The 12,109-nt window shown below is 38.5% G+C and overlaps 1 protein-coding gene across 1 annotated transcript in view; it reads right to left on the reverse strand.

The window, feature by feature from the left end:
* Positions 1–12,109, reverse strand: part of MDGA2 (MAM domain containing glycosylphosphatidylinositol anchor 2) — a gene marked incomplete at both ends in the record, with an annotated part of 636,181 nt that overhangs the window by 130,985 nt on the left and 493,087 nt on the right. The window contains one exon of the mRNA XM_083348686.1: positions 6,388–6,536. Within this exon, the coding sequence (XP_083204812.1) occupies positions 6,388–6,536 (149 nt within the window). The remainder of the gene's footprint in view (positions 1–6,387; positions 6,537–12,109) is intronic.

Genomic DNA, 12,109 nt, shown 5'->3' on the forward strand with positions numbered 1-12,109 from the left:
AGTTTCTTTTTCTTATAAGAAGCTTGTTTTCTACATTATTCCTTGAGAATTTAGGCTTTTATTGGTAATGTTTTGAAGCTTAAGATATTAAAAGTGAAAGAGAGAGCTATTATATTTCACAATTTTTTTTTAAAAAAATATTCTCTTGGGGTTTAAATTAAAGTAGGAATCCAAATAGGCTGCAAATTGCTGAATAAATTATTGTAAAATACTATGAAAGACAGGACAATCCTACATATTCTAATGCTAATTGCAAACCATTAGCATTTCATCGAGATTCTATTTTCATCTGTATCAGAAAAGCAAATCCACATTCATCAAATTCAATTCATGCAGTTAAATTAGAAATTGAAAATCGAAATTCACTCATTGAATTTTTCTGCACACAAAAACGGTCTTGTTCATGGCCTTGATTTTACTGCACATTCTGTTTCGCCTCATACAGACTTCTTGTGAGTTGCAGGCCTCTATTTTTGGAGAATACAAATTCCCTAACACATTAGCGCCATGGTAGGACTTAGATCTAGCAACCTGTATGTCCAAATAGAGAAGAAAGTAAATTTGTGGAGAATCTTGCAAAAATCCCTAAAGCTGTGCTATTTTATGCATCCATATTGTTCCATTAAATTCCAAGGGACTCTATCCCAATGAAATATATCTGGCAATACAGTTCTAGATCCTCTTTCCCCAGAGGAAAAGCATACAAAGCAAACATAACTGTTTGTACGTGGAGTGTGTAATCATTAATAGATGATCACTGCAAACTGGGGAAATCTCTCAAGACTTTGGAGATGGATCACGAGGAATCCTTTCCTATAAACAGATCAAGCTGTTATCATTTAGCATAAATACTCTTATTTTTCTGTTTTCCATCAGTGGGGAAGGTAGAAGGGGGGGGAAAAAAAGCTGCTTTTGCAAGTGTGTCTGCAATTAGAGACATCTTGAACACATCACAGGGCAAACTATCTTTCAGCAAATGCTCAGCAGGTCCTTAACAGGAAAAAGCATCTAATTAACACCTTGACTCTAGAAGATACTGCAGTAATAAAAGCATCTTTGAAATCAAGAAGGGTTGCATTGTGAAGTGGCAGAAAATGATCAAACACTCTCTCTGTCCCCTGTTTGTTGTGCAGCTCCCTAGGTTGCTGCTGCGGAGACTTGACTTAAAGACCTAGTAGGTACCGAAGAAGAGTCTGATTTTCTGCCACTTTTTGGAACCGTCACTTGACTGTGCAATGTCACAAAAGTTATCCCAGAAACCTGGGGAGGAGGGAGGGAGGGAGGGAGTCTCTATTCTTCAAAGAGTCTGATGCTACTGTAAAGTAGGCTTTTGAAAAGTTTTTTTTTTAAAAAGACAGAAGAGATTGAATACTTCATCACCTTATGTAATTTAGAAAGTAAGCAGTGTCCCTTTTTTTGGAGAGGACAAATACTGGCTCAACTTTCTTCTGACTAGCATTTATTCCATTCTGGATTAGGTGGTAGTACACTCCCAGCAAGTCCTATAGAAAAATGTTTTTTAAAATGGCTATTTACTAATGTAATAATAGGGATTGATAGGCATCCTACAAGCTTTTGAACAGAGATTTTAAACCTGCTACCTGCTATTTTGAGCTGAAAACAGATCACAATTAATTCTGGCCTTTGCGATATGCTAAGCAAGTTATCTAATCATGTTGAGTCATGACTAGATGACACAGACAAATTCTGTTTGGCCCACACTCAATTTGACTTGCTGACACATTTTAGACCTTGAAATGAAGGTTGCATATTTTAATGGTCTCATCAATGGAAATTTAATTAACTGCTGACGACATTTGATGAAGATGTGACTACAGATGGAAATTAGTAAAGATGTGATAATAAACAACTCTGGGAAGCAAATATCTTAATTCCATTCTGCCCAACACATGGATTAACTCTCTGAAAGGGGACTCTAGAAGAGAACATTCTTGATTCTCAACTGCTAAACCACTTTTAATGGTAGATTTTTCTGCCAAGAATGAGCAAAACAAACTTGGTCATGGCTGATGGAAAGTCTGAGGTTGCGCACTCTCAAGAATGAAAGCTTTTCTGGTCTTAGGACAGTCCAATAAGAGATAAACCAACTTTAGTACTGTCCAGTATACCAGAATGTGGAGTCCTTGGTGTTCTTTAAGCTTGGTTATTTTCCTACTATAGGGACGCGGTGGCTTAGTGGGTTAGGATGCTGAGCTTGTCGATCAGAAGGTCGGCAGTTTGGTGGGTCGAATCCCGAGTGCTGCGTAACAGTGAGCGCCTGTTACTTGTCCCAGCTTCTGCCAACCTAGCGGTTCGAAAGCACATAAAAATGCAAGTAGAAAAATAGGGACCACTACGGTGGAAAGGTAACAGCATTCCATGCGACTTTGGTGTCTAGTCATGCCGGCCACATGACCACTGAGACGTCCTTGGACCAGCACTGGCTCTTCGGCTTTGAAACGGAGATGAGCACCAGCCCCTAGAGTCGGAAACGACTAGCACACATGTGTGGGGGAACCTTTACCTTTACTATTTTCCTACAGACTTATTATTACCCAACTAGGTAACATCATCATTGTTATCTAGTTGAGTAACAAAACATCTGCAAGAAAACAACCAAGCTCATAGAGTACCAATCATCTTACAGTTCAACCTGAGCTACAAATATTCTCTACTACTTATACCAGAATGTATTTATTCTTCCAATTTCTCTCCCACTAATATTTAGATGCAGAACAAACAGCCTTAGCTGGTAAATACTTGCCACAGTGCTTTTCCTGCCTTCCTGTCATCTGAGTTTCACATCTGGAACACAACATCATGGAAGTCTGGGGAAAGAATGGGGAAAGCTTCCAGTTTGGATTGCCACCTTATAAGGGCAGATCACTTTCTCCATAATTGGAACTGGAAATCTAAGAGTTGCTATGGTCCTCATTTCTCTCAGGGATGATGGAATTTCAGCTTAAATACAGGTTTTATATTCTTTCAGAGAGTATTCTCATCTAATTACTGCATTTCAATTTAATTAATTAACCAGCCCAAAATCTCTGACTGAAAATCACAATAATTCCACTTGTTATGGCACTGAATAAGGTTAACCAAAGGCAATCTGGATAAATGATCCATCAATATCATTTGATGCTTAGAGCACATCACCAGCTTCAGTGAATCTCACAGATTCACAGTGGCGATTCTGCCCTGCAGCTGCCTAATGCTATTTCTGACAAGAACACACAGCTAAGTCCATTTTTTTTGCAATGTGGATTAAAAGACCAAACAAATTTGCTTCTCCTTTTCAACCAGCTCCATTAAGAAATATATATCATTAGCAGCAAGAAGCACACATTGAACTATTGCAAAATTCCTGCAATTTCATACCAGATACCAAGGAACCCAAATCCTGCTGCACTCTTTGAGATCTGAGCTTGCTTTAAGAGCCAAGGCAAGTCAACTTCCCATCACGGATATGTCAATTCATCCAAAAGCTGCTTATCTTCAATGAGTACTGTTTGATAATGTCTTGTAAGCTTTGCCCAGGGGCCTAGTTTTCAAAAACAAGCTTCAGTTAACATTTAACAGTTAACATGTCCTACCATAATAGAAAAAGGAACTCACAGGTACCACTTGTGAAGTCTTTATGATTAATAAAAAAAAGAAATCAAAGTACTCATGTAGCTCCTTAGATATGAAATGATTCATTTACCATGTATACTGGCTCTTGCAGATAGAGATGCAAAAGGCAGCCAAATATAAACTTTATGACCCAGTTAATAACAACAGAACAGCTCCTCTTGAGTTTCTGCTTAACAATCCATACACTCTTATTCCAAAGCTGCATTTTATACATTCACTTTGCCTTTTGTTTATCTAGTTGTAGACTGACTAAAGAAACACAAAGCCTTATGGATGAGGCAAAGGATGATTTACTCCAGCCTTCTGGGTCATACCTCTTGCCTACCTAGCAGTTTGAAAGCATGCAAATGTGAGTAGATCAATAGGTACCACTTTGATGGGAAAGTAACAGGGTTCCATGTGCCTCAGTGTATAGTTATGCTGGCCACATGACCATGGAAATGTCTTTGGATAACACTAGCTCCCTCAGCTAAGAAACCGAGATGAGCACTGCCCCCTAAAGTTGGCACAACTAGAAAAGGGAAACCTTTACCTTTTCTGGGTCACATAGCAGACAATCAGATGCATTTTGAAAGCTCAAAAACATGGAACCTTTTACCCTTACTTCCCTACAACTGGCCTTTACAGCATATATTATGAGGATACCCTGAAACCATCAAAACCCTGAGATGGATTAATTTGATTTGCATATCACATTAGATCATGATTTGCTTCATTGTTGTTTATGAATAAGCAACAATTGACTGAGTTCCCATAATATGGTGGTTTCTAAACAGTTATTCAGAAACTAGAACGAATGACTGTGTTTGCAAATCATGCTAAGCTGAGGCTCCAAAAACACATTATATCATACACATTATATCAATTAGGAAAGCCAACCATATACTTCATATCTTAAGAACCTGATATATTAGGAAATAAAAAGGACTTAATATGGACTTCCTAAAAGTGGGATATGTGTAGGGAAAATGGCTACTTGCTAAAATAAGTAAGGCTATAAAGAAACTTGAGTGCTTTGCTTGGTGTCCTAAGCTGTTTTAGTATACTGTATTTTTCCTCAGTATGGTTATTTTTATATGCATATGAACTGCAGTTATCAGATTTTATTTGGAGATGTCAGTAAGGATTCCTGAATTTGTAATCTTAACAAACTGGAGAGCATTAGATGGGGAAGCACTGTACTAAACTAACCTAAGATGAACATTGAGTAAATTAGTTGAGTACCTTTACAGTAGCCTGCTTCCCTATACTTATCCAGCTTGCAGTTAGTCAGGTACATACTAAAATTTTAAAGATTGCAGTACCATTGCCAAATAAATGTTGCATCATACACACAACTTTGTGCAAGACTTAGCTTTTTTTCAAGCAGACTGTCAAACAAAGCATGAATGATGGCTTTTGGCAAAACCTAGGATGAATTTATTTGTTTCTGTGAAAACTTACTTCCTCACTGACTCTGGAAGCTAGAACAAAAAAAAAGAGCCAACACACATCTCCATTGCTGAACTGTAAGAGGTAATTTAAATATATTATGCCCCTATTTAACTGGGAGTAAGAGCAGGCAAATGTTTGGGCTACCATGATCGGTATGGTCATTGTAAAATATGTATAATACCTTCTATTGGCTTTGCTACCCAGATATTTTTTTGTCTTTCTTGGACAAAAAAGCACATTTCAAAAGCACTGAGGTAAGAATGCCTGTGTCCTTACATAGGATCCAAATATTTTCTTGTAAATAAATATTATGCTTAACACTGACATTTCAAAAATACAAGGTTGCCTCTAATTTCTGCCTGCCTTGACTAGAAACTAATTATGAATTTAGCAATCATACAAAGAGATGTAACTTAATATCCTCCATTCTTAACCAAGCAATAGGAAGATATCCAATGCAGGAATAATAATGAAATTTGTCTGTTGAGGCCAAACAATTTCTAATACAAAATCTTCATTTGGCATCCTTCCATGTAAGTTTTAAGATCTCTTGGGATCCTACCTACCCCTGCACCATCAAGACATTGAAAATATAAAAGGTAAAGGTAAAGGTTCCCCTGCACATGCGTGCTAGTCGTTTCTGACTCTAGGGGCCGGTGCTCATCTCCGTTTCAAAGCCAAAGAGCCAGTGCTTGTCTGAGGACATCTCCGTGGTCATGTGGACGGCATGACTAGTTGCCAAAGGCGCACGGAACGCTGTTACCTTCCCACCGTAGTGGTCCCTATTTGCCTACTTGCATTTTTACGTGCTTTCGAACTGCTAGGTTGGCAGAAGCTGGGACGAGTAACAGGCACTCACTCTGTTACGCGGCACTCAGGATTCGACCCGCCAAACTGCCGACCTTCTGATTGACAAACTCAGCATCCTAACCCACTGAGCCACAGTGTCCCTGTATTGAAAGTATACTGGCCCCCAAAGAGAAGTTTGATTTTTTCCCCGACGGACTTCAGCTGAAAGTTTGTAAATAGCAGGCTTTGTGCATAGTTGGCATTATATTTGTACCTTGCCTGTTGCATCTCCATACTGGCTGAACAAGGGAAATATCTTTTGTCCCCCCCACCCCCACCTCTGTTCTGCATCCTAGCAAGTGCAAATTGATTTTACAGATGAGTGAGCCATCTCTTTTACGCCATAGCAAAAATATATCTGTCTAATGGCCATCCAGACTGAAAGTCTGCATGAAAAACAAGTGACAGAAGCAGAGTGATATTGCTTAGTGAAAAAAATGGGTCCTTTGAAAAAGCACCTGAAGTTCTCACCTGCCGGATCCCCAGGTGGTAGGTGAGGATGCGATCCACAGCATCAGGATTCATCTGGGTCCATTCCAGGCTGTAGGCATACACACGGGCTCTGTTCTGCCACAATGGATTGTAGGTATCATAATAGAATTCTGGAGCATATGCTTTGCCTACAGGTAATAAATTTGATGTACAAGTGGTAAGTCAAGAAGGCAAAGTACAGTGAATAACAACAAACATTTTTTTCAAGTTATGTGTTGAATACTGCCAACATTGTCCCCAACTGTTCTTACTTTGCCTTTGCCTAAATATCTGAAGCCAATTCTTCATTTTAATAGTCAATAAAAAACAAATTAAATATTCGTAAAACAATATTCTTTGGCCTATTTTCATTATGCAACAATATAGAAAAGTCCTGAGATGGGATGAGGCTAAACAGCTTACCAAGTCTATCTTTTGCATCACATGTTGTTCAATCAGATACATTTAGGAATCTCATAAAGCATCAGTAGAGAATATCTTTATTTTTCCATTGCTGCTTCGTAGCAGGTGATATTTGTCAGCCCTCCCAGACAAACCAAACAGGAGACATAGTTAGATGAATTAATTCTACTTTACTGTAAAGCTACATTAACATAATCTTGCAAGTCTGAAAGTAAAACTTCCTGCTGCCACTTTTAAAGGTTTTATCCAATAGGGTGGCTCCTTCTTAAGATTGCTTCTCTGGTCATTAAGGCAGAGGCTCCCAACCTTTTGGGCACCAGGGACTGGTTCTGTAGTGGGAGGTTTTTCCACAGACCAGGAGGATTGGTTTCACCACACAGCCTGCATCCCACATGTGCGCAGATGGGGCTTCACTCGTTTGAGTGGCCTAGCTACTGGCATGCTACAGACTAGGTGCTTGAGGATCCCTGCATTAAGGCACTAGGCACTCCTATTGTTTTCTATGCAGCATCTCTTTCTCTCATTCTCCAGGATCACCCACACACTCCATTATATAGTTAATGTACAAAGCTGCAATTCAGGAGGTAGCAAACAGCCATTAAAACTAGAAGCTATGGGTAGTTTGATATTTGATTTTCTCCAATTCTTTTCAAATACCTTCTAAATCTATAAGCTTCACCTTAGCAAATGCCACTCAAGGTTTATAAGAAGAGACTAGACAGCCACTTGTCAGAAATGAACAGGGGGCTGGACTAGAAGACCTCTAAGGTCCCTTCCAGCTTCTATTCTATTCTATTCTATTCTATTCTATTCTATTCTATTCTATTCTATTCTATTCTATTCTATTCTATTCTATTCTATTCTATTCTATTCTATTCTATTCTATTCTATTGTCAACCAAACCAATGGCAGCAAATCCACGGTATCACCAAGTAACATCAGACGGTACGCAAGGTTATACCAGGAATTGGTCTATCAGTAACCTGTTTTCTTAAATTTAGGGATGGTGCTAGAGAAATGATTTTGTAAAATAATTTTTTGACCAGATGGCAAAAAGATACAGGCTATGCATGAGTTAGAAGATAAGTGACTGGGAAATGCAGTAACAATGGGCGAGTGAGGAGATAGGTGTAGGGGGGATAGACTTGAAGGACAGTGGGAAGATCCATTACCCAAGCAACGATAAATATATATATATATATATAGCTTAAACCCAGTCCAAAAAACAAACTTGAGAAATTGTCTTAGATAGGCCCTCCCTAATTTACACAAAGGGGGGGAGGGAAAAACATGCAATTTTGAGAAACTGTAGCTGTTCTAATAAAAATAGTTTTAGACCCATTTAGATTAATTTCTTAATTTACCCTACAGGTCTGACAATGTGCGCTGACAGTCAAGGAAGCTGTCATGGTGACAGATGAGGAATATAAAAGATGGAAGAAGAAGAAAGAAGGATGAAAGAATATAAGAAAGGGTTATTCAACAATCACATCTAGTAATGCCAAAATTCAGCGGCAACATCTGAGGAGGAGGTTCTAAAGGTTGCAAATAAGCTCTTCATTATTTTTGTATATAATTTTATTAAAATAGTTTTAAAAAGATAAAAAACTATGAAAGGAGGTTCTAAAGGTTACAACTAAGCTCTTTATTAGTTTTAAATATAATTTTATTAAAAAAGATAAAAAAACTATGAAAGGAGGTTCTAACGGTTGCAACTAAGCTCTTTACTATTTTTGCATATAATTTTATTAAAAATGTTTTAAAAAGATAAAAAAACTATGAAAAGTAAAAAAAAGTGCAAAAAAAGGAAAAAGAAAGTAGCAAAGAAAAAAAGATTACAAAGAAATAGCTTCTTCTTTACAGCAGTTTTAAGTTCTGTGAGGTCCTTGCTGCTCTCTAAGCGTCATGATTTTCTTGCAGACATTTCATTACCAAACTATGTGACATCATCAGTACAGTTATAAGTTCATATAACTGATCAGTTATAAGTCAAATTATAAATTTACCTCTTGCTCTATGATTACAACATAACTCTCTTTTTTTCTATATTCTGTCAAATCCTCAAAACCATAAATCATACATTCATTTTTTCTGGTTCATGCAAAAAGTCTATAAGCGGTTTCCAGTCAGCTATAAATGTAGAAGGTCATGAGTCATGAATCTTTGCCAGATTTTACACTACATTAATTGCTGCTGGCTGCAACTTTGTTTATGCGATCAGTACAAATCAACAGTGTAGATTACAGATACATATTGGCTGGACCATTTGGTGAAGAAAATTTGTGAATTTAAAGAGGATTGGGAATGCATTTTCAAACGTTTACACAGACATTGTCCCTATATTGATTGATTGTTCTGGTAGGCCTACTGACAGCTAAGCATGTTACCAATCAATCTATCATGGTTGACTCACTATACAGCCCCACTGGCAACCAGACAACAGTAAAGGGAAGGGGAAGGGAAGGCATTGGAATGTAAGGGAGGCCTGGGAGGAAAATTTGGAATGCAAGTGTGCCAACAAGAAGCCTGAGATGGACCCAACACCCCAGGTTATCAGCTGGGAACCTCCCGAGCAGACAGATGGCATGTGAATGCATGTGATGTGGACATTGCACAATGGGATGACTGGGGGAGGGGGAGGGAAAGTTGTCCTATGCTGTTTGCATGCAGAATTGTTAGAACTGGCTTTTCTACTTCTGTGCTCATTTGTAAGCTGTAGAGAACGTGATTTCTTTTTTTCATTGATTGTGTCAACTGTCCTATTGGGTTAGGTAGCAAAAAAAGCTCCTGGTACATTCCTTTATCAAGAGTATAACTTTACTGAAGATTCCATATGGGTAAAGGTAAAGGTTCCCCCACACATGCGTGCTAGTCGTTTCCAACTCTAGGGGCCGGTGCTCATCTCCATTTCAAAGCCGAAGAGCCAACACTTGCCCAAGGACGTCTCTGTGGTCATGTGGCCAGCATGACTAGACGCCAAAGGCACACGGAACGCTGTTACCTTCCCACCATAGTGGTCCCTATTTTTCTACTTGCATTTTATGTGCTTTCGAACTGCTAGGTTGGCAGAAGCTGGGACGAGTAACAGGTGCTCACTCTGCTACGCGACACTCGGGATTCGACCCGCCAAACTGCCGACCTTCTGATCGACAAGCTCAGCATCCTAACCCACTGAGCCACCGCGTCCCTATTCCATATGGGTACAGAAGTAGAAAAGCCAGTTCTAATGATTTCGTGTGCAAACACTGTAGGGAAACTATGCTGGAAGAATAGGGACAAAGAAAAGAAAAGAAAAGAGGAATTGAAAGGAGGAGACAAAAGCAAATTCACCATCCATTCTTTCAAGTTTAACCCCATATCTTATAAAAGGATCTGCTAAATATAATGCAGGAAAAGGCAGACTAATGGCATGGTATATTTCTCATTTCCCTGCTTTCGATTGACAGGTCTCTGTTCTCTTTACACTTCAGATGCCATTTGATGGAAGGCTTAAGGGATATAGCTTTTAGAAAACTAGAGTAGCTTTTATCTGTTTAAAAATCAGAACAGACACAAAAAATACTGTCTTCTTTGTAAGTCAGTTCAGTACCATCCGAACTATATAGTGGCACTATCTAATTTAGTGAGGAGAGAGAGAGAAAACAATAGTCCTGAAGTTACTGTAACTCCCAATTTTCTTTTCCTGTTTGTTACCTAGAACTAATCTATCCAGAAATTGTTAAAAATAATTTTGGGCTTTTGGGACCCCATCCTGGCTTCACTCTTACCTGCATTGACACTTATGGCCGAATACCCAAGGACTGAGAGCTCAAGAAGATTGTCTCTATGTACAAAAAAAAAAAAAAAAGGAAAAAGGACGACCCTGTCAAATATAGACTGATCACCCTCAACATAATTAGCAAATTTTATACAAGATATCTACAACCGAAACTCCAGGACTAGCTGAAAGAAGAAAACATACATGCGGAAGAGCAAGTTTGATTTTTTTTTAATCCTAAGAATAACATCATTTGCGGAGTATTCTGCACCAGGTATTTGGTTTGAAATAGTCAAACAAAGCAATCCCAAGGTTTTTACTGTTATTCTTAAAAAGAGAAGAAAAATCCTCTGGTTGAGCACCTCTCAAAGGCAGCAAAATATTCAGATTCAGAGTGAAAATAGCTTTAACATCCCCTTGGAATTTCAGCAGAGATAAATGGCCCCATAAAATAGCAATAGTACTTAGACATACTGTATATACTGCTTCACAGTGCTTTATAGCCCTCTCTAAGCAGTTTACAGAGTCAGAATATTGCCCCAAACAATCTGGGTCCTCATGAAACTATACAAGTCGATAATCAGATATATGGGTGGACACCTAAGCCACTGTTGGATGAGAAACAACTTTTCAGAACGTTGTGAAAGATTTATATATATATATATATATATATATATATATATATATATATATATATATATATATATATATATATATATATATATATATATATATATATATATATATATGGACATGAGAACTTTTCTTCTATCAGGAAACTCTGCCCCTGATGTGAAAACATCACAGCCATGCCTGGTCTTGAATAGGGACCTGCGTGGCCATTTGTCAGTATAGGCAAGAGAACTTCAATTGCTGTTAGCCTTAGAAGATATCTTATCTCTCTCTGGCATCTCATATTGATGATGAATGTGCAGTCTCCACAGGGCAAGGGAGAAAAAGCATCACATTGCTCAAGTAACAAAGCTGTTACCTGAACTGTCAGGAGAATCAATATGGAACAAAGTTGCTTGTGTTCAACAGAGTAATGCAAATGAAAGGATGTGGGGGTGGGGGAGAGAGAACCCTACATTTCTAAAAGAACCAGGAAACATGAAAGTGTTATACTCAACTAGATAACCCATGTCTCTTTGGGCCATTGTTTCTGAGATATTTTCTTACCTAAACAGAGAAACAGAATGACCACAAGTGGGCAAAAAAGCAGCAGGAGTCGGAGTGACTTCCATCTTATTGCTGGCTTCCACACTGAGTTTTGTTGTGGAAAGTTGACAGCATTGAAAATCCTTCCCCTCCCACATATGCATAAAGCCTAGGATGGTAACAATCAAGTGGATAGCAGTGTTCCAATATCTCAGGGGCTGCCACAAAGAAGAGGGAGTCAAGCTATTCTCCAAAGCCCCTGAAAGCAGGACAAGAAGCAATGGATGGAAACTAGTCAAGCAGAGAAGCAACCTAGAACTAAGGAGAAACTTCCTGGCAGTTAGAACAATTAACCAGTGGAACAACCTGCCTCCAGAAGTGGTG

This window comes from Vipera ursinii (genome assembly GCF_947247035.1).
Source record: "Vipera ursinii genome assembly, chromosome: 1".
Lineage (NCBI taxonomy): Eukaryota > Metazoa > Chordata > Lepidosauria > Squamata > Viperidae > Vipera > Vipera ursinii.